The 23652-nt window shown below is 33.1% G+C and overlaps 5 protein-coding genes across 6 annotated transcripts; 2 read left to right on the forward strand and 3 right to left on the reverse strand.

Moving 5' to 3' along the window:
- Positions 1 to 1480: 1480 nt before the first annotated feature.
- Positions 1481 to 8671, forward strand: LOC102585267 (probable serine/threonine-protein kinase DDB_G0272254). Of its 2 annotated transcripts, none has more exons than XM_006349780.2 (13): positions 1481 to 2785; positions 3196 to 3607; positions 3705 to 4347; positions 4689 to 4729; positions 5097 to 5165; positions 6031 to 6131; positions 6256 to 6334; positions 6517 to 6615; positions 6741 to 6809; positions 6930 to 6979; positions 7064 to 7145; positions 7422 to 7526; positions 8121 to 8204. In XM_006349780.2, the coding sequence occupies exons 1-13, from the start codon at positions 2346 to 2348 to the stop codon at positions 8121 to 8123; spliced, it is 2193 nt and encodes a 730-aa protein (XP_006349842.1). In that variant the 5' UTR covers positions 1481 to 2345; the 3' UTR covers positions 8124 to 8204. The 2 variants fall into 2 exon arrangements, with proteins under 2 accessions (XP_006349842.1, XP_006349841.1); XM_006349779.2 differs by having other exon boundaries at positions 1488 to 2785; positions 7432 to 7526; positions 8121 to 8671.
- Positions 8672 to 8935: 264 nt separating this feature from the next.
- On the reverse strand, positions 8936 to 11385 carry LOC102585827 (huntingtin-interacting protein K). Its single transcript, XM_006349781.2, has 4 exons — positions 11157 to 11385; positions 11008 to 11063; positions 9305 to 9371; positions 8936 to 9224 (listed from the first exon to the last, which is right to left on the reverse strand). Exons 1-4 carry the CDS (start codon positions 11283 to 11285, stop codon positions 9144 to 9146), a joined length of 333 nt encoding a protein of 110 aa, XP_006349843.1. The 5' UTR covers positions 11286 to 11385; the 3' UTR covers positions 8936 to 9143.
- A 989-nt stretch (positions 11386 to 12374) lies between these two features.
- On the reverse strand, positions 12375 to 16066 carry LOC107061033 (probable pectinesterase 67). The gene is made up of 5 exons (XM_015309725.1): positions 15813 to 16066; positions 14857 to 15019; positions 14070 to 14279; positions 13230 to 13477; positions 12375 to 12528 (listed from the first exon to the last, which is right to left on the reverse strand). The coding sequence occupies exons 1-5, from the start codon at positions 16064 to 16066 to the stop codon at positions 12375 to 12377; spliced, it is 1029 nt and encodes a 342-aa protein (XP_015165211.1).
- Positions 16067 to 19648: 3582 nt separating this feature from the next.
- On the forward strand, positions 19649 to 21241 carry LOC102597745 (DELLA protein RGL1-like). Its single transcript, XM_006349894.1, has one exon. The coding sequence runs from the start codon at positions 19649 to 19651 to the stop codon at positions 21239 to 21241; it is 1593 nt and encodes a 530-aa protein (XP_006349956.1).
- Positions 21242 to 21716: 475 nt separating this feature from the next.
- LOC102586165 (cell wall / vacuolar inhibitor of fructosidase 1-like) lies at positions 21717 to 23156 on the reverse strand. The gene is made up of 2 exons (XM_006349782.2): positions 22654 to 23156; positions 21717 to 21993 (listed from the first exon to the last, which is right to left on the reverse strand). The coding sequence occupies exons 1-2, from the start codon at positions 22948 to 22950 to the stop codon at positions 21784 to 21786; spliced, it is 507 nt and encodes a 168-aa protein (XP_006349844.1). The 5' UTR covers positions 22951 to 23156; the 3' UTR covers positions 21717 to 21783.
- Positions 23157 to 23652: the final 496 nt, after the last annotated feature.

Here is a 23652-nt window from a genome sequence, read left to right on the forward strand (position 1 = left end):
TGGGGGTGGGGGTGGGGAGGGGGTTCTATTTTCTTGTTAAGTTAAATATTATTTATATTTTTCTAAGAGAAATAACAATATTGCAATTTTAAAAAAATATTGTGATTTTATGCTCTTATGGCCTAGAATAAGAACTTTAATGCTAAGTTAACTATATATTTTAGTTAAGTCCATAATAAATATACGTCGATCTTTTTAATAAAAGTATATCATTAAGAGTAATGTAGAAATAGACATTTCAAATATTAAATGAATCAATCTTTTTAGTTGTGGTGCTTTAGCATATAAGAAACATGAATAAGGTGAATTTTCCTTGGATCCTTGATATTCGAATGGACAATATCTCTATTTAATTTTATTATTATCATAGTATTATTTGCACATGATTGTTATTTACTTCACGAGTGAGGTCTCTGATTATATATCAAAATGGAAAATTACGTAAAAAAAAATAGAATTCTTTTTTGATTACTTTATACATATCCCACTTGACTTATAATTAGATTGTTGTAACTATAAATTGATCAATATTCTAATATCCAAACAATAAGAATACTATATTTACAATAATTTCATAAGTGAAGTCGATCGATCTAAAAATGATAAATATCCACAATCTTATTATTATCTTATGAAGATCGATAAATTATTTCGATAGATCCTCTATCCAAAAAAGTCGAAAAAGGAAAATGAGGAGTGGAAGCATATGAAAGTGGAGGGGACATACAAGCCTTTATATGGATTATTATTAAAAAAGAACTTTGAAACAAAAAAATAAAATAAAATAAAATAAGTAAAGTAATATACTCTCTCTCCCTTTGAGTGTAGGATTAATTTCGTCCGTTCAATTTTATTTGTTCATTTTTAATTTTACACGTCTCTAAGAAATAATGATTAATACGAGAGAAAAAGAGAGATCTAAAATAAGTTGGAGTCATGATGGAAGTTCATTTTTATAATACTTAATTATAGATTTTGAGTTTAACTCGTGACTATAAAATTACCTTTACAAGAGAATGCTTAATCTTCTAATGTAAGTTTTTCTAACGTGAATTCAAATTTAATAGAATTTTAATCAGAGACAATTTAGAAGCTCAGTTACAAAAATTAATATCTTTTACAGTTTTACTTAAGCCTTATATATATACACACGAAGAATTTTACTAAATATTTGATTATAAACTAAATTATTAATCATCGTCGTACTTTATCATCTCTAAAATAATTAACTTCAAGTTTCATTTTTTAAGCATAATGAAAAAATTTACAACTATATAAACGTCTAAAATTTGTTTTACGCCACTCAAAAGCATTTCTTCCTTATATTTTGTATTATACTAAATGATGTTACATAAATTAAGACGTATTAATACAATATTAACTTGAGGTCCGTAAACTTTAAAATTCCGAATCCATCTTTCATATCTTCAATAATATCGAACACCGAGTGAGAGGGAAAAAAAACCAAAACACACACCTAAAAGAGCAAATCCGCTATAACTATGGTACAAAGAAAGAGAAGAGAGAAAGATGAAAAGGGTCATTTCTTGAGCTCAAAGGGTGTCCATTTTTGTGCATTTTTTCAGCTAAAAATGGACTAAAAAATTTGCAGATTTTGAGTTTTTTTATGTTTTTATATATATATATATATATAGTGGGGTTTTCTTAGTGCAATTAGTCATAGATCCATATATAGAAAGTAAGAACTTAAGAAAAAAAAGTTGGTTTTTTTAGCACACTGATTTTGTAGATATTAATTTTCTTATGGCTATGTAGAAGCAGATAGTATATAGTGGGGGTGGGGTATCAAGATAATTGGTCATAAGAGAGAGAGTGAGAGATGGATTAAGAAAAAGGTGGATTCTTGAAGTTAAAGGGTGACCATTTATCTTCATTTTTTTGTCTATTAACAAAATTGAACTTCTAAAATTTGCATATGTTGGTGAATTAGTGATAGATCCATAGATAGAAGGTGTCAAGAAAGTGGTAGAGATGAAAAAGGTGGAGTCTTGAACTCAAAGGGGGAGGCAGCCATTTTCTTTGTTCATTTGCAGATATTGATTTGTAGAGAGTGCTGATTAGTGTCTTTTGGAAACAGCCTCTCTATCTTGGAGAGTAGTGGTAAGGTCTGCGTACACTTTACCCTCCCAGACCTCAGGTTTGTTGTTGTTGTTGTTGATTTGTAGAGAGCTGAAAAAGGTGGAGTCTTGAACTCAAAAGGGTAATTATTTTCTTCATTTTTCAGCAAGAAATGCATTGCATAATGGGGTTTCAGTGAAATTAGTGATAGAGGGGGGATAAAGTCAAACTGGTGAAGAGGGGTTTTGATCAATCTTGAAATTGAAATGGATAGTACAAAAGCAGCATCAGCATCAGCAGCACAAGGACCAACACCACCAGCTGAGGAGCTGCTTAAGAAGATTCAAGAATTGGAGGCAGGACATGCTCAAATGAAGCATGAGATGTCTAAGCTTATGATGTGTGATGATCATAGAACACAAAGACAAAGGGCACATTCTATATCACCACAGAGACCGCCTCGTATTCGAGCTGGTGGTGGATTTGATGGTGGTTCTGCTGCTGTGTGGAAAAGGGGGTCAATTTCCTTCCGGCATTCGTCGCCATTGCAAAGAGAGAGTAGTAGTAAGGGTGAGGGAGATGGTAGTAGTATTGGTGGAGGAGGTCCTGCTGCAGTGAAATTTACTGATAGACAGTATTTGAATATATTACAATCAATGGGCCAAGCAGTGCATATACTTGATCTCAATGGTCAAATAATTTATTGGTGAGTAATTGAAATGTACATCCCCTCTTTTTGCATTTTTCGTTTTTCCTTTTGTTCGTTAGGACTTGTGTGATAGAGATTGAGCTTGTGAGTTTGAGTTTATTTTTAAGTTGGCTAGTCCATGGTTGTAGTGATGAACACTGAGAGGTCATTTGGTAGCTGGTTAACAATTATGCACGTATTAGTTATACATGCATTAGTTATGCGAGTTTCTAAATTGCAAACCAAATGTAGTATAACTTATCCAGAAATTAATATATGAATAAGTTTCCTCTTTACTAGGTACCAAATGACCCCTAAAAACTTTGTGCAGATAGGTAAGAACATTTTATTTGGCCTTAGTTTGACTTCAATTGGTGTTTGTTAAAGTTATCAATAATAGGAGTGTAATATGAGCCGTTGTTGCACAGGAATCGAACTGCTGAAAAACTATATGGTTATTCTGCTGCAGAAGCTCTTGGAAATGATCTCATTGAACTCCTAACAGATGCTCGGGATCATGATGCTGCTAATAACATTGTACAGAGAGTGATAAGGGGTGAGAGTTGGACTGGACAGTTTCCAATTAAGAATAAGCAAGGGGAAAGATTCCTAGTCGTTGCTACCGATACCCCTTTTTATGATGATGATGGTACTTTGCTTGGTGTTATTTGTATATCAAGTGATATGAGGCCTTTCCAAGAATCAGGGCTTATGTCTATGGGAGTGAAGCAGTTGGAAGCTGATACAAGATTTAGAGCCAGAACCCTTACTTCTTCTAAACTTGGACTTGATCCACAGCAGCCCCTGCAAGCTGCCATTGCCTCCAAAATTTCTAATTTTGTTAGTAACTGTCTTTGTTTGGGTAGTTGTCTGGTTTTCTTTTGCTTTCTTTATGTTCTCTTACTGTCTTCTTTATGTTTTCTTACTGTCATAATAGGCCTCAAAGGTGAGCAATAAGGTTAAGTCAAAAATAAAGACAGGAGAGAGCAGCATGTTTCGTGAAGGCGGAAGTGGAGATAGTCATTATTCTGACCATGCATTTTCTGATGCTGCTCTCTCAGATCACAGGGAGGATGCAAATTCAAGTGGAGCAAGTACGCCTAGGGGAGATGTTCTCCCTTCTCCTTTTGGAGTATTCTCTAATCTTGTAAAAGTGGAGCATTCTGGGGATGAGAGTGAGGGAAAACAAGGCATTTCTAAGATTATCACCTCGAAGGCAGAGGCGTGGATGGCGAAGAATAGCTTATCATGGCCATGGAAAGGCAATGAGCGAGAAGCGTCAGAGTCAAGAACTACACGATCTGTGTGGCCTTGGTTAAACAATGACCAAGACAATGAGTTAAATCACATCAACAGTTCTAATACAGTTAAACCAGAAAATCAGGTTACTGAAACATACCGTACAACCACTAATGAAGCTCCAGGATCCTGGTCTTCATTTAATATTAACAGCACAAGCAGTGTTAGTAGCTATGGAAGCACCAGCAGTAGTGCTGTTAATAAGGTGGACATGGATACTGATTGCCTGGATTACGAAATCTTGTGGGAGGACTTGACTATCGGAGAGCAGATTGGAGAAGGTACGCGGAATATCTTTTACAGGTGAAATTATAAAAAACAAGTCTAGTTAGTTATTCCAAACTTGATCATAGAATCTTTCGGTAAACGGAAAGGATGTAGTTTACTTTCATTTTCTATTTTTCAGACATTATATATGCTTATGTTGTGTATAGTAATCAGAAGTTAGTAGTCAATTGCACTTGAACCTTTGTATATCTTTTCTGAAGCTAACACATGAATTCTGCAACAAATTATCCGTACCAGCTTTATAGCTATGATAATCTTATGTATTTGACAGTTGTTATCACCTTTACTTTTACTTTTTCATTTCTCACTTTTTCTTTTATCTGTGTTTCTCTAGGATCTTGTGGAACTGTTTATCACGGGCTGTGGTATGGATCAGTAAGTTCTTTGCCTTTTCTGTTCATTAAACTTCCTGGAGACAGAATGTTCTAAGCATTTATTTGTCAAGTATCATTAAGCATTTGTGAGTTATCATTTACTCCGAGAGCTTATACTTATAATCTGTAACACAGTAAACAAAACTGGCTTCTTGGTCCTATCATAGTCATATGGTGATATGGATGATGTCAAAGTCGAAAATTTCTCTAAGCCAGTATTAGTTTTGTATATTACTTGATATTCCTCAACACTGTTTCTAATCAACACTTGAAATTTAGATCTCCTAGCTAATTTTCTGGAGGGAAAACCCAGGAAAGGGTGTATGTGCTGGTTCTCCTTTGTACATAATGATGTCTTTGCCGTGCAGGATGTCGCTGTTAAAGTGTTCACCAAGCAAGAATATTCTGAGGAATTGATATATTCCTTCAAACAGGAGGTCGGTGTGTTTGTCATAAATATGTTATGAAATGTCTTTGCTTTTTCTTTTTATTTTCCTGATTGAATGTTGTTTTTTCTAAAGAACTTTAAACTATATGGCATTCATAATAACGGTCTTTCCACGTTATTCATAGAAAATGCGATAATATTACTGTAGCCTTTGATGAGGTCAAAATTCACCAGCAATGTATGCTCTTCGTCACTGCGACTTCTCGAAAATTGAACTTTCTACTGTAATCAATCCCAGTGCAGGACTAATGTGAAGGGTTATCTGCAAATGATGAGAATTAAATGTCTCTAAAACAAAATACTACCATTTTCTGTTTGTTAGAAACTATCACAATAGATCTACTTCATGTGACTAGACTTTCTCCATTGATAAGTGGTAAAATTCATTAAAATGCTAATAGTGGATCAAACTCCTTCACCCCTGCCTCTATGCGCCACATCACTTTTGAAGTCCTATGCACTTAAACAAGGAACAAGGATCAAGAACTTTCTGTTTTGGAGTTCTTTTCTTGCTTGAGTCTTGGTTCTCTGGAAAATCACAATTCAGACATCCTTGGTTCTGGATCTTTTGTATTCTATTAAATGATCAACTTGTGCTTGGAGTCCCTCCGTTTACTCCCAAATAGGCAAATACTATCTGATTTTGTACAGGGATTAATTGCCAAAGAAAATAGTTCTACAATGAAATGACTCATCCATAGTATGTCTTGGAAAATGTTTTTGTGCTTGATATTAGTGCATGGAAACATGAGCTTAATGCTTTTTTTGCTTTCTAATTCAACTATTGTTACTAACATTATGCTAGGACCAGAAGCGTCTCTGACAGGCCTTGTGCTTTACTTTTTTTTTTGAAGATCTCCCTTATGAAAAGACTTCGACATCCAAATATTCTTCTATTCATGGGTGCAGTTACTTCACCGCAACGTCTCTGCATTGTCACAGAATTCCTGCCACGGTAAATACTTTTCCTTCTACGTGCTGAATAACCTGTTAAGTTTGTTTTGCACCTATTCCTTGTGACTGTATCAGTATTTTTCGTGTGTGACTGATAAACCATTTCACCTTTTCCATTATTGCAGGGGAAGTTTGTTCAGGCTATTACAGAGGAATGCATCCAAATTAGAATGGAGACGACGAATCCACATGGCTTTAGACGTAGTAAGTTCCTAGGAGATTTGTTTACCTGTTATATTAACTATTACCAAGAATAACATCCATTATTTTTACTGGATCATCAATTCTTCTAATAGTAATATAATAACTTTTATCTGAGATATTTGGAGCTATCAAGGTTACTCTTTTACGCTAGGTATCATGTTTCATTTTACTGCTTCTTTCAGGCTCGTGGCATGAATTATCTTCATCATCTTACCCCTCCTATAGTTCATCGCGACTTGAAGTCTTCAAATCTTCTTGTGGACAAGAACTGGACTGTGAAGGTTTGGCTTCAGTTCATTTGACTGTCATTTCTTCTTTGTATTACCAGTCTTATGATGTGTAATCCTCTATTACGAAAGAGCTTTTAATATGCTGAGAAGAATTCTCACCATGCAAATATTGCCAGGTTGGGGACTTTGGTCTGTCACGTCTTAAACATGAAACATATCTAGCAACAAGGACGGGTAAAGGAACGGTATTCAGCTTGAACTCAGGATCTGTCTCTCTTTACTCTATCAGTATGAGTTATTTTACTTCACCTATGGTGTTGGAACGTCATGTGAATATCTGACTTTTTACATTAATTCTCATGCAGCCTCAATGGATGGCTCCAGAAGTTCTTCGCAATGAACCTTCAGATGAGAAGTATGCCAACTATGAGATATATGCACTTTATGCAGATTTCTAAATATTTTAAAGATATTAATCCTTCTTTGAATGTGCCTTTAGGTCTGATGTATACAGTTTTGGAGTGATCCTATGGGAACTCGCCACGGAGAAAATCCCTTGGGATAACCTCAACACAATGCAGGTATTTTCATCTAACTAAAATCTCACATGGACAACATTCCATAAAATTCAGTTCTCTTGCTCAAGTTGGTGAAGAGCACCCCTCCCCCTCCGACACTCCTCAGTCCTCACATATAAGAAAAATAAAGAGATAATGGTCAAACACACTTGAAGTATCACATTTTTCGAGTTTCTTACCTGAACTTCAGGTGTGTTTTTGACCATCAACTCAAAAGTAAAAGATAATAGTGGATTATTTTTCATCATATAATGGTATAAAAAGAACAACTTCTTGGAGTTGATTGCAGGTGATTGGAGCTGTAGGATTCATGAATCAGCGGCTAGATATCCCAAAGGATGTTCATCCACAATTGGCGTCTATTATCGAGAGTTGTTGGCTCAGGTTGGCATCTTAATTCTTTTTGCCATCATAATTTGTTTTGTTGAAGCAAATAGCCTTAAGAGGAAGATATCGTCATGTTAAAAACATGATCAGTTTTTCTTATTATTATTTGGAACTTCCAAGGCCTATTGCCTTTGAATTCAAATTTGTTCTAAAGCTATGGTGGACTCCTCTTTAGCAAACCAGACTGAGATGACATCGAAACGTATTCAATATCTTAATTGATAAATCTGAGAGAAATTAAAGTAGAAGTTAATGGACAATATGTAACCTGGACATAATAATATCTTTAAGAGTGAAGCCTTTTTAGGAAAAGGATATTGGAGTTCAGTGCATCTTTTTGACAAGTGACTAGTAAAGTATCATCGGCTAACTTTGATTCCATTGTCCCGCCTCCCGAGCATTATGACTGCAATTGCAAAGCATCTGCCCTGACAACCATTTTGCTTTGAATCACATTAGTTTTACACATCTTTGAACCGAGATATAAAATAAATGGAGCGACATGACTCCAACTTGCTTAAGATTGAGGCCTACTCGTCATTATTCTGAAATGAGCTGATATGCAACTTTTTTATGTTTTGTCCAACTCAGTGAGCCACAATCTCGTCCTTCATTCCAAGAGTTGATGGAAAAACTTAAGGATCTGCAGAGACAGTACGTTATTCAGGCACAGGCAGCACGTAGCACTGCAGGAGATAGCAGCCAGAAGGAACAGTAAACACAACAAACAGACGTATATGGTTGAGTTTCATCTGCTGATTGCTAACTGTTCAAGATTTTATGGCTGTCGCATGAAAGTTGGTCGGTCAGAGCTCACAAACAGCTTGTGTTGTCGGATCCTACATTCAAAGGCTAAATGTTAGGCTTGCAGTTAATTCATTACAAAGAAATCTGATGAAGAAAACGAAGCTCCCTTTATTCGAGTCAAGTTGGTAATAGTCATTTACTGCCCTACGTGAGTCTTGACATGATTCTTGTTCGATGAATTCACAGTTTGCATTGGTTTGTTATCTTTTTATGAAGTGAATTCGTCTTCAAATCGTTGTGGGTTTTACAAGGTTACAACATTCAAATATTTGTATATTGAATGAGAAATTTGCATCCCAGGTGGTATGTTTCAAGTCATTGATTTTCTTCTTGTACTGTTGCTGCTCCTTTGTATGCAATTTTGAATTTGAAGTCTCAATTGAAGTTTAACTGGGGTTGAGTCTTGTCCACTAAGAATATATTTCAATTATTCTACGAGATACCTGCTATCTTTTATCAGCACATACATTCGATAACTCAGCCAGACCAACTTTGGCTAATGAAGATGAATAAAAATCACTTATGGGTCATTTGGTTTGAAGACAAGTTATGTACGTAATAGTAATGCATAGATCATTTCGTAATCCAAAACTTGCTCATCAATCACATCTAATTTTTCACTCCAATAGTAGCAATTAATTACCAATATAATTGAAAAGCAGCGTCAACAGATCAAAGTTACATATATAGCATGAACATTTAGTAGTATCTTTGCTAGTACATCTCAGAATCAACAGAAAAAATCCCCGGTACTATTCATATAGCCGACCCCAATTTATTTGGGACTGAGGCGTTGTAGTTGTTGTACTAGTTGAGCAAATGCCTTATTGCAGCTACAGCATCACCTTTATGCTCTCTCAAAGTCCTTTCAGCAACCTTCTTGTCCACCTATTCCACAATCATAACAACATGAGAGATTTATAATAAAGCAGCAGAAACAACGCGTGTAGATGTAAGAGGAGACCAACCTCTAGTTCGTTTGCAATTATATCAACATCGGCAGCATTAATCTTAACAGCAGCTAGTTCTTTTTCCCTGTAATAGACACAAAGTTGTCGATGTCATCTTATTTATAAAGGATTATGAAACTTCACAAGAAGCATAGGACATTATCAAAACAGGAAAAATACACTGAAAGAGGATCAAAAGCTAAGTACACACATTGAAATGTAATATCGATGTTAATATGAATGTAAATAGTGGTTGTTAGGTGTGGTTTTCTTTTTTCTTTTGCCAATCCGAGAGGCAAGAGACTATCGTTTTCCAATTCAATATCATATTTGAAATCAATGAACTCATATTCACTGTTTTGTTATTTGATTTCCATGATTGAATAACTCTTCATTTCCCTTCGATGCACGTAAAATAAGCATGTGGAGACATACCAACCGATTCAATTATTTAATTTGGATAAACTGAAAGTCCCTTGCACACATCAACTAAGTTCCATGTATCTAAAAACTTGTGGGCTTCAAACTCATTTCTTTATCAGATAAGGTTACACAAATTGAAGTTTACAAGCAATGCTTCCTAAATTTCTGGCAATGATTTGAAAGCTAAAGAAATGCAACTCCGCATGAGCAATCAATCAAAACACTCATCAACTTTCTTGAAGCAACAAATTGAACTAATTGTTCAGTACAAAACACCTTTCACATAAACAAACAAGAATTATGGATAAGATCAACAAAAGAGATTTACGAGTAACAACAATATAAATATAATCAGACGCTTTATTTCAAAAATCTCTTTTGTACAACAACATACCCTTGTCTGATCCCACAATTGGGGTCTAGGGAGGGTGGGGTATACTTAGCCTTAACCTCTACCTTGTGGTAGAGGACTGTTCCCGATAGACCCAAACAATTTTCTTTAGTATTTACGATTTATAGAAACAAGTCTGAAATGTCTTTAAAAAATTATAAAATGTATATTACTTTATCATAATGACTACGTACGTAATCTTATAAGAAAATGAGGAAATAACATCTGAATTCATTTGAAGTTTCGATGATTTGACTTTCGTATTCTAAACCCTGTCATTCCTTCTGAGTGGCAGGGAGTATTTAAAAGTCAAATTCATCCTGAATGCAAGACCTGAATTCGACTTCCTTCAATGCAACAAGTAAAGCGACAACCTAATTTGCAAGTGCATCAATTTCTTAATTCTTGTTAGTAAGAATTTACATGGTTTTAGACCAGATTAAAAATAATTCAAACAACGAATTTGTATCAACAACTACATATTCAGTATAATCCCACAAAGTGCCGCCTGGGAAGGGTACGGTGTACGCAAACCTCTAAGGTATAGAGAACTGTTTCCGCTAGATCCTCAACTCAATAAATAACTACCCGACTCCCCAAATAGCAATACTATAGCTTCCTTATCCTCGATTAAGTTCAACAATAAAGAAGAAAAGCAAACCTCATCTAGCTTGACTATCAGCTTCCTTATGAAGTAATTGATGCCATAGTCTAATTTTCGAAGCATCATTTTTTACTTTTTTATAGAACAAAATCACATTTTTAGAAGCTGCATATATAACAAAACTATTATAACTAACAAATTCTTATAGTTACAAAAATATTTGAAAAAAATAAACTATTTCCAACTATTCGATCAGTAATACCATCCAAAAACATTCAAATTCATAAGCAATAACTCACAAACCTCAGTCTCATAGCTTGAAGATCAGCTTCCTTAGATGCATAAATTGAAGCCATAGCCTAAAATACACAATTTTTCAGCATTAGAATTACAAAAAACTGAAGCAAATTCAGAATTGCATAGATTCATGTGAAATATGGATAAAATGGTACCGTTTGAACACGAGAGGAATCAAGCTGACGATCTTCGACATGGTCAGTGAGCTTATCTAGAGCTTTGCTTTGCTGCTGCAAGTCCTTCGAGTCTACCACCATCTCAAGCGCTTCGTCTCCGGCCTCCATTGTTGCTTTCTCTCTCAGCTCCGATTCCGATTCCGTTTCCGATTCAGTTTCAGAGAGTTTTTACCAAATTGTGTGCAGTGTTAATTGGAGCCCTAAAGAATTTTGTTTATTCACTTGGGCCTGAATTTGGTATTGGGCTTGGGGAAAGATTTACACAAATAGGAACATTTAACGTCGATATTTAAATTTTGTCCCGTCTAAGAAATTTGTGCAATGATAACTTGACGGATTCATAGGTTATGTCAGACGGGTCATTATCTAAATCCATTTTGAGTAACTATAGTAAAACTTGACTTGTTGATCCCTTGGCGTTTTTGTCTGATATGGATATACTTAAATAATTATCGTTCTGTAATATCATAATGGATGGACATGAAATTTGCACAATATGACCATTTTATTTTAAGGTAAATGTTTAAATTTTGTCTCGTCTAAGAAATTTGTGCAATAATAACTTGATGAATTCACAGGTTATGTCAGATGTGTTATTATCTAAATGCATTTCGAGTAACTATAGTAAAACTTGACACTTTGTTCTCTTGACTTTTCTGTTTGATATGAATATTCATATAATATCATAATGAAAATGGACGGGAGATTTGCACAAATATGACCATTTAAGGTTGATGTTTAAATTTTGTTTCTTCTAAGAAATTTGTGTAATAATAACACTTGACGGATTATAACTTTCTTCTTAAAGTTTTTTATTTTTTTCACAAGTTATGTCGAATGGGTCATTATCCAAATGCATTTTGAGTAACTATAGTAAAACTTGAATAGTTATAGTGATTTAAAATCGCGAGATGTAACTTGTTTTGCTCCTAAGTTATGATGGACTTACACCATTCTGATATAATATATTGAGAAGTTATATTGAAATGACAAAATTTGTATGGGTTTAATTTGCTCAAAAATATTCACAACCTTTTGAAATACCAATAAAATATATTATTGGTATTTCAATCTAAGCTAAAAGTGTTTAGCCAGAGGCATCATAAAATACAATTAAGAGATGCACTTCATGGCTAATAATAAATTAATAATATATTGTTCTAATTAATGTTCATATAATATATGTTTTAAATTTAATTAAATCCATGCTGGAAGCCATTGTTTGCCTTGGATAAATTCAATAGAGGTAAATGCCATGGCTTCTTTGTCATTGAGTAGTTTTGACCATGGGGCACGACTTTCTATGGCTGACCCTGGTCCATGGCACTTGTACTCGCCATGATATAAATTCCTGCACAAAATATCGAAATTTGTCGGATTCAGAATTTAAATTTTATGTCAAAGTATTTTTTGAACCTTTATGCTATACAAAGGTAGAATCTTCTCTCGTGTCAAGGGGATTCAACAATTTTTTTTTCACCTTATTAAAAAAATAGTATGATTTTCTGGCGAAAGGTATTCAATTGATCGAACCCCTTGACACAAGCTAGTTCTTCCCTAAACCTAGTAAAACGACCTATTATGATCTTATGAATCAAGTATAAGTTGGTATGAAATACCACTATCTCTCTCTCTATATATATACATATATCTTTCAAAAAGACGCTTATAAATATAAGAGAATTGAATATCAACCATAAAGTGAGAGAATCTTATAATAAGATCAATATTAGAAACTGATCAAGTCATTAAACTTAGTTATAATTTTGATCAACATGGTTGCAAGCAGAATACTCGACTAGCCACTACTCATGATAAATTATGTACGTCGCTAACAAGTACCTAAGTCTGTTTCATGATCGTAAGTTTATTAATTTGATCCAAATTCTCGATTTTATTGGTCGTAGACTCATAGCTACAACAACATCATCAATATACCTAGTGTAATCTCACAAGTGTTTATTTGTACCTTCTATTTATGATAGACTTTCGATCGTCTCAAGTAAAACATATCAAAATCAAGTATGAAAAGACGGAAAAAGGATGTCTTACTTTGTTGATCCTGGAGAGCTCCAATTGGTCCATCCTTGAGGTACAATTGTCTTAGAAAAATAAGTTTTTGCAAAAATAACCCTTGAATAAGCCCCAATAGCTCTTCCCAAATACACACCTCCAATTCCATACACTTTTCCTTCAACAAACACAAATCCACTATTTTCTTTGTCACTATATCTACTTTGTGCTGTTATTGAACCACGAATATCAACCCTTCTATCTGCAACTACAAATATCTCACAATTCTACAAAAAAAAAAAAACGAATAAAATGTCCATCGAGTATCAAAATATCGTTACCTTATTCCTTAAACTCTAAAACAGAGACATTGGTACAACGTAACAAACATCATTTACCACGGTTGTATTTTTAACTTCTAGATATTAATAGTGGAATTAACATTTTTAACACTATCAAGTCATGTGAAAGAAAATATATAGGTATTATTCATAGATAATGAGATTAATAACCTAGAAAATAAAGCGAATTATCAATTGTGGCATGTTGCAATACATTGATTGTGTAAAATTTATTCACTATTAGTGTATTTTAACTTGTTGTAACTGGTTGTCTGACTCATTTTTTGTTAGGAAATAGTTCCTGTTATCTTGGAGAGTTACCTATGATTATTTTTAATTATATAACAAATCATAAAAATAGGACCAATAACCTAGAAATGTACGAAATGTAAGTTATATACACTAATAATATAACTATCTTTCTTTCACATTATCAGTATACATAAATTGATCTGAATCAACTCATATAACTAACCTGATTGTATAAATATATGAATGAATACTATAGTTTATATAGATGCATAAAAATTAAACTCACTTGATATAAGGATTGACCACTTCCAAATATGAAGTCTAATGAACCTTGAATGTAACAATCCTCATAATAATGTCTTCCTTTATTGTCAAAAAGTGTATTGTGAGTACTCAAAAATGTACAATGATAAAAGGCAACTTTATCTGCTCCCACCAATGCTGCTACTGATGTTTGGTTTGGTGAGGTTGAAGTTACACCATCAAGTGCTTGATTCTACCAAATTAAATAAAAATATATAAGAAAAAATTTATTAGTATATATGCATATATTCATATTTTAGACAAGTCAACATTAAATTTCAATAAATTTCAGGTCAAACGGAGTTCGTCAATTAAATTTTGGAAAATCAGCATGTATTAATATACACGAAAAACGACTAAATTTATGAATTTGAGTTTCATAATTTGGAAATATATATTTCGTACGATATGAAAATCATTTTTCAGGAAAATATTTATTTGATAATAATATAGTTCTAAAACATAGTCAAAATATAACATGTTTTCTACCTAAAAGGACTAAAAACACATACTTCAATTAAGTGAATGTTAAATGTGTTAAGTTTATTTGATCAGTTTTTATTGGAGAAAGTGTAAAACTATCTTTTTGTGACCTATAGTCACATGTTCGAGCCGTAAAAGCAGGTACTAATATTTGCATTGAGGTAAACTGTCTATATTGCACCCTTTAGGATGTGGCGGTTCTCTGAACCCTGTGTGAACGTGAGATATTATATCGATACGAATTAAAAAGAATATTTTATGGAGATGGATATTAGAAAATTATGAACCTTGAAGCTAATGCCAAAGGCAACAAAATTAGGAGCTTCAACTTTGAAAGTAGCAGATTTGGTTGTATCAGTGGAGCTTTCTGACCATACAATTGATGTTCTTCCTTTTCCATTGCCTCTCATAAAAATGTAGGACTTCTTTGGTGGTACATTCACTTTTTCTCTGCAAAATAATAAATAAAATAATCTCAATAATTTCATTTTTTTATAATTAAGAGAAAAATTGAGGCGACTCTAAAATTTAAATTTGATGAATTAGAGACAATGAATTTATAAATATTTGTGCTCCGTCTATGTATGTTGCAAGTTTGCCCTCGAGGGAGTGGTCTAATGATCAATGAAGTGGGTAAAAATTAGACAAAGGTTCAAATAATGCAGTTATTTCTTTTCATCTACGTAAGACTAGTTTGGTAGAGTTATGTGGTATCGATATGTGTTGGTGAATAGGTAAACATGTGGTCATTGTGTAACGATCTGGTCCAACTGTTAAAGCATTGTTTGTTTGTAGCCCTAGGCATTAATCCAAAACGCACATGAATAATCGATTCTGAACTCATTCTTAAAAGATCCCTAACTTTCTAATTTTCTTATTTCGATGTGTAGATTCATCTTAAGTGTAATGTGCACCCTTCTTCAGAGACTTACTTTTCGTCACGGGCGTCACACTTGCCTTTCATCATGGATGTCACACATTGACATAGTTTCAAGTACTCAATAAAATAGTAGAAGTAAGGCCTAAGTACGTTATCTGGGTCGAATACCATGATTATCAAAATAGAAAAGTAAATCCATCACGCATAAATATCCATTTTTCAGTCTCTGTAATTAAAAAACTAGTCACTATCCAGGGGTTTTATCAAATTCATCTACCTAAGTAAAACTCGATGATAATTTAAAACTTCAGGATAATGACTATTTTTCAGAGATCGAATCAAAAAAATTAACCAATCAAGTACCTGTATGTCCCTTTTCTAACATGGATAATGACCCAATTGGAATTCCCATTTGGAACTGTATTAATTGCTGCTTGAATAGATTTAAAATCCCCTTGTCCATTAATATCCACTATAATTGTGCGATTAGTGCCAATTTTTTGTGTTAATACATGAGAATCAATCACATTTTTCACAGATAAACCATGAACAAAATCCAAGAATATTACATATATAACTAGGAAAATGACCAAAAATAATGTAATATTAATATTCATCTTGAAATTTTTTTAAAGAAAGATAACAACATATTTAATTTTTAAATCTTTTTTTTTTTGTATAAATGATTTGTAAGATAGTTAGACGTTGCTAATTTAACCCAACAAATTAGTTGGTAAAACTTAATTTTTTCTTTCTATGTTGGAGGACTTCCAAGGACTCTTTTGTGGTTGAGAAAAAAATTAATTAATTTATTTATATATATTGTTATTCGTTAGTTAGTTAGCTAGTCGAGTGTTGTTAATTGCCACATTTTGTTACTTTACTGTATTTTTTCTTGCTATCATACTTCAATTTTTTTTTTCTTCCAGTTGAGCCAATAGTCTATCGAAAACAACTTTTCTAACCCTTCCTTTTTTTCAGTTGAGCCAATAGTCTATCGAAAACAACTTTTCTAACTCATAAATAATACACAAAAAATATTATGTGAATATATATATATTTCCGTCATTGAGTTAAATAAATTTGTTACGGTGTTTTTATAACACTAAAAAAATGAAAGATTAGACGATTCCCTATATTATGTGAATATATATTTCCATCACTATATCATTTTAAAAATCTCGAAGCAAACTATATTGTTACAGAGAAGTTTGACTGACTATAACTGATAAAAACATTTATTATAATTTTCAATAAGTGGAAGAGTTTTATGTGTATTAGAATTTGTAAAGCCGTATATTTAGTTAACCTAGAACTATAAGAACTCTATATGGGATGAAACTAATTTAATACTTTTTATAAGTATCATTATTAGTATTATTAGTCTTTAATATCAGTTTACGAAGAAGAACAAGTATGGCTATTATTTCAGGTATTTTTTTAATTATTTTTTTGTAGTTTTTAATACCATGTTTAAATTTAACTACGAACACTTCAATCTCGAATAAGTTGGAGTCGGTGATATGAATCATCAGTGTTAACATAGTAAAATTGTGGGTAGATTGGTCACGCGGGCGGATTTAGGGTGTCGATTTCATTTGAATTCTCATTCGTTGGAACGCGATAGATAAAGTTAAAATACTTTATTATGTATATATGATAAGTTGAATTCTCCATGTGTTTATATATAGGGTTAAATGCTAGTTGGTAGTCAATCACGACCGGAACTAGGATAGAAGGTTAGTCGGTAGTGGAGTGCCACCAGAATTAGGATATAAGGCTAGTTGGTAGTTGAGCAAGATCAGAATTAGGATAGAAGGCTAGTCAGTAGTGGAGGGCCACCAGAATTAGGATATCATTAAGTCTAGTTGGTAGTCGAGCACGATATCAGAATTAGGATAGAAGGCTAGTCGGTAGTGGAGCACCACCAGAATTAGTATATAGGTAGTCGAGCACAGTCTAGTTTTCCTTCTCATATTATTACTATTACTCCTATTATCTTATCCTTCAATTGCATATTTGTTTTATTTTATTGTTGTTACCGTTCTTTTCTACATTATACTTATGCACTATTGTATTTCCTTTTCAAATATGCGTATAACGCCAAATCTCACTTGTTCGATTACAATATGTATGTTTTTGTTGTTGAAGTGTGTCTAGATAAAAATGCTCAATCGAGCGGATCTAGGAAACAGTCTCTCTACTAGAAGTGAACGTTTGTGTATACTCTACCCTCCGCTGACCCCGTTTTGTTGTTATTTTCTCAGGTAAAACTATGGAATTTCCACATTTTGATGTTGCACTAGATGAATCAGATCATTATTTCATCAAATCAAACCAATCCAGAAAAGAAAAAAAATGCTTCAATGATACAAACACTTCTACCTGCAAAGCCATCATGAAAGAATGGAAAATCCTTGAGAAAAATCTCCCTGATTCGATTTACGTTCAAACTTATGAGAAACGACTTGATCTTCTACGAGCAGTGATCATTGGTGCCTCAGGAACTCCATATCACGATGGACTCTTCTTCTTCGACATCGTCTTTCCTTCAGATTATCCAAACAATCCTCCAAAACTCAGCTATTTGTCACGCGGTTTTCACATGAATCCTAATCTCTATCCTAATGGAAGAGTTTGCTTGAGCCTCATCAACACTTGGCATGGAGACACAGTGGAAAAATGGACACCTAAAAATTCGACGATTCTTCAACTTCTCGTCTCAATCCAGGGACTAGTACTCAATGCTGAACCTTACTTCAATGAGCCTGTTCGCGTAAGATGTATCAACGACTCTGATGCTTTGTCGAAGCTGTCTTTATCTTATAATGAAGATGTTTTCATAAGAACATGTAAAACTATGCTCTGTCATATACGTGCACCTCCAAAGAACTTCGAGGAATTTGTTTATCAGTACTTTTGTGAACGCGGAGAGTTCATATTAGCTTCTCTTAACGCGTATGCTGGTGGAAAGGCAACTGCAGGACTGTATCAAGGAGATATCAAGTCATCGTCTCGACCTTACACCTCTTTTCAGTTTCAGAAAATTTCAAGGAAAATGTTTGCGGATTTAGAAAGTGCTATCAAGGTCTTGAGCACTGCGAAAGCAGAGGATGGAGCTAAGAAGAAGGGGAAAAGGAACAATGAATCATCAAAGGCTCTAGTAGTGGAGAAAAATAAGCCTAAAATCGGGCTTATGCAGAAGATCAAAAACTTTTTTAAGTTCATTTTCGAAAGGTAGAATAGTACGTTTTATGTTTACAATTTGGACCAAATGGAACATAACCATAAGTACTCGCGATTTTCCCCCTTGTTTTGTTTGATTTTTTGGTGTTATGAAAGCTGAATTTGTGTTAGTTTTTTGAGTTATAGATGGATTGAACTTAGAATTCATTAAATGTTTTTTTATGAATGTTTACCCAAAACCAATCTACATGTGTGGACTGTTACAGAACTTGAAGTGCGAAATAGAGGATCCTTTCGTGTTCAGATGTAAGAAATGTGATTATTATTTATCTGCAATGAAATTCATTAAGAATGGTTATCGTCCAACTATGTGGCGCTCAAGTTATAGTAGCAGGGATGGTTCAAAAACAGTTTGGGAAGGGGCTGCTTGACATGTTGGCGAGCCACATCGTAGCTATGGAATCACACAATTCAAAGGAGGACCACTTGTAGCAAAGCTGTATGCAACTGCCTAGAGGAAGTTAAGTCACTCGATCTATTTTCATCTTGAAAGATTCAGAAAAAATGTAACAACATGTTCGACCCCTTCCATTGATTGCTTTCTTATTAGCCCGATCAGGCTTCATCTTCTTATCAGGATAGTTAGTTAGCTTGAAATAGCACTATCTCGTTGAGGTCTATACATTTGCCATTTCAATAGACAAATACTCCATTTTTTTCTCTTTTCGAATGATAAATCTTTCTGGAGTGTGAATCAACCTTTTGCAGAAATGCAAGGTAAAACTATGTATAACATACTCCGCATAGCAAAAGCTTAATGCATCGGACTAGAATCCTACCCATAAACCAATAACAACAATATCTACTGATATCATCGACCTGAACTTAGTACTGCTTGATTTGTCCTTTTTCGAAAATTGAAAACATCGATTATAGATGATACCAAAGTTTCTATAATTATAAAAATCATATATAAAATTGTTACCAATTCTTTGAAATTGACTCATACTAATATGGAAAACCCAACCAGCTGGCCGTTTTACGAACCAGAAGAAAAAACAAGTAGTATGCAAGAACAAAACGAACATGATTTTGTTACATTTGATGATTGGGGTTTCGACGTTGAAGATGAAACAACAACTATTCTTCATATTAAAGAAACAACAGATGATAACAAAAAAGCGAAGAAATCATTGATTTCTTCACTCAACATATTGAAAGACTATGGAAATGGATTTAGAAAATTAAAGGGGCAAAAAATTGATGTTGTTCAAATTAGTGAAAATGAATGCACACCAAGTGTTTGTAAATTGTCCACAGAGGAAATTCTTCGATTTGGCGGACAAAAATTTATTCAATCAACTGAATTTGATCATCCATTTGTTAACTCATTGTGTAGTCTTTCAGAAGAAGAGTCTAGAACCGTAATGCTCGTTGAACATCTACTTGCTTCTGCAGAGAAAATCGGGGAGAAGCTTTTTGATAGCGCGATTAACCTTTTGAATGAATGTGATAAGCTGAGTTCCAAAACAGGGAACCCTGTTGAGAGATTGGTGTACTATTTCTCTCGTGCTCTACGCGAACGAGTTGATATTGAAATGGGGAAAAATTGCACGAAAGGTTTAGGGTTACATGGAATGAGAGATCTTCAGGAGTCGTTAAGGAGTATAAACGCATGCACGATTGCAGTTCAGGACATGCCAATGTGTCAAGTGGTGAAATTTGCTGGAATTCAAGCTATAGTGGAAAATGTAGAGAACTCGAAAAAGATTCATATAGTTGATCTCGAGATCAAAATGGGAGTGCAATGGACAATCCTAATGCAAGCACTTGCAAATGATCATCAACACAACTCTCAAAATCCTCTTGAGTATCTTAAGGTAACTGCATTGATAGATGTTCAATCAAGGACTAACGTCGAGGAGACAGGTAAACGACTAATGAGTTTTGCTGAGTCCTTACACTTTCCGTTATGTTTCAAGATAGTTATGGTGGAAGATATCTTGGATCTAAAGAAAGAAGACTTAGACATCGATCCTGATGAATCCCTTGCAGTTTACTCGCAATATCTACTCTCCAACATGATAACACAACAAGATAGACTCGATTTCTTGATGGGATTCATCAAAGAAATGACTCCTCGTATAATGATTGTTGCAGAGGTCGAGGCAAATCTTAACTCTCCTGTTTTTGTTAACCGTTTCATTGAAGCTCTATTCTATCACGGTGCTTTGTTTGATTTGTTCGAGGATTGTATGAAAAGTAATGAATCAACTAGGAAGGCAATGGAAGAAGATGTAATGTGGCACGGAATAAGGAACATTGTCGCGAATGAGGGGGAGGAAAGGACTATGAGACATGTAACGATCGAGTTATGGAGAGAATATTTCAAGCGATTTGGAATGGAGGAGATGAAAATGAGCAACTCATCGTTGTACCAAGCCAAGACGGTTGTAGAAAAATTTACTGGTAAGAACTCTTTCACGCTTGAAATGAATGAAAAATTTGTAACAATTGGATGGAAAGGAACTCCTTTGAACTCACTTTCTGCATGGAAGTTCCACAAAACAAGTACTTTTCATAGAGCTAATTACCTCACTCTTTGAATAACTGTTTTGTTCAGACTCTCAGAAAATGTTGTTGTATTCATGATGCTTAGTGTTGTTTGATTCGAAATCAATAATTCTTAGTGTTATTTTTCGAAATCACGATATGGATCTAATGGTTCAGTCATAACACAATTTAGAGTTTAAATGATGCTTAATGTTGATTTTCTTGTTCTACTTAATGCTAATCTAAACAAATAATATATATAATTAAAAAAGTTCTTAGTTGTACCTGATCTACAAGATGAGGTTCAATTAAAAGGACGAATTAGATGGTGACACGTTATACTATTCATTTGTGTGTCATTTCATTTTCAAGAAAAAAAACATCACCAATCAATATATATATATATACAAAATTTATTGTCAAACAAAAAATTTAAATCATATAATCAATAACACTTAGAACTTATCAATATTACGCTTATACACAACACAAATTTTTCATGATTAATTTATTATAATTATTAAGAGGGGTACATTACACATGTCAATAATTTTATGAAGGACACATGTAACATAACGTAACGTAACATGACACATCACAATAAATTTCTTATAATAGCTCTATTAATATCAGAAAGATCATGAACATCTATGTTTAATTTAGAAAGTGGTGGAGATTTAGACTTGAAATTATCTTCACATTCTTGTGCATCTCCAGAAGTACCTACCATTGCATCTTCTGCAAATTTTGGATCACCTTTTGTTAATGCTTCTATTGCTTCTGGTATACTTACTGTTAAAATTACCTGTTTTGGAAATCATATAATAAAATAATCAATATCTGATATTCGAGAAAAATGACATATTTCTATATTTACAGTATTAAGTATTTTTTTTTGTTATTATACAATTAATATTTTCTCAGTTACGTGAAACACCACTTATTTTGAGTCAGAATAAGATAAAAATATCATTTATTATGAAAGGGAGGTTATATTAAAGAAGTAACGAGCTTTTTGTGGCTTGAAAAATATGTGATTAGGCTTAAGTTAAACTACTTGAAGTATAGTAATTAACCTTTTTTTTTAATTCTAAAATAAACAATAGTATAGTATCACACAAACTCCAATGTTGAGGCAAAGCAAAGGAGATAGAATCAACTGACACCCCTCCATCAGAAAATCACAATATTATCATACGTTTGAAATCCTCTCGACCTCTTCCTATATTTTCGTGCTTGTAAATAAAATGATAATACTTTTTCCATTATTAACTAGTCTTACAGATTTATTCTTTAATATAATCTTGTAGCTGGTCTTACAGATGTCATATAAAAAGTTGAAAATAATGAGTTTTCGAGAAGGAAAAGAACATATTTCAAACCGGCCAAAAAAGGAAAAGAGACATTCGTTACGTTGTTAAACGAATTAAAAGAAAAAAGTAAGACAGATAAATCGAAACGTTACCTTATATGAAAATGCACATTCCTTTAAGGGATGTATCCAAGCTTGAGGAGGACTAGAATGCCTAAGATTTGAAATAATACTAAAAGCATGATTAGCTTTAGATTTAATAGCATCAACCATAATTAATGCCAATGTTTTAATATCTCCTGCTGTTTCACTTCTTTTGTCTAATGAGAAAGTTTTCACACACAAATCATAATTTGGTGTGTTTTTGCATGTTGTTTCTACTAGTTTATTAATCCCATTTGTTACTAACACTAAAGTAAGAAACATCATTAGGAAAATTAAAATTTTCATTTTAAAAGAAATTAGTAACTAAATGAGGATTTTTTTTTTGTATATATGGAGAAAATTGAAGCTGGAGTGTGTTTTTGTAAGAGAGTTTGTGTTTTATATAGTGAATAAATAGACAAATTGGATCGAATTTGAACAGATTTAAAATGAATTGTAAGGTAAACTATCCATATAATTATGGATAACAATGAATTTGGATCTGACTTTGCTACAAATTATATTTATACCATAAAATTAGTACATGATATATTTTAGATATAAAAAATTTATGCCATATATATATATTCATATATAGTAAATAATAGTATTATTTTTTTAAAAAAAATACTCCCAATATAATAATTTAAACCATGTATATTTATCTCATCAATAACTTTTACCATGTATATATACTAAAAATAATAATAATCTATTTTTTTAAATCAATTATTAGGTAGTAACCGAGAAGTAGGAAGATTTTCCATTTAAATTGGCTTTACTTACCCTAATATAAATTTAAATTAATCGAGTCAGTATATTTTAAATATATAGTTATTTCCTATCTTTCAATTTATCTTTCTTACTTTATTTTAGTTTGTTTTTTAGTTTTTTTTAAACAACTATTTGATTCTAATTTTCTCTCTCTCTATATATTTATTTTAAGATCATATGATCAAATGATTGATACATTCTATATATATATATATATATATATATATATATATA

Source organism: Solanum tuberosum, unplaced genomic scaffold (assembly GCF_000226075.1).
Source record: "Solanum tuberosum cultivar DM 1-3 516 R44 unplaced genomic scaffold, SolTub_3.0 scf00114, whole genome shotgun sequence".
Classification (NCBI taxonomy): Eukaryota; Viridiplantae; Streptophyta; class Magnoliopsida; order Solanales; family Solanaceae; genus Solanum; species Solanum tuberosum.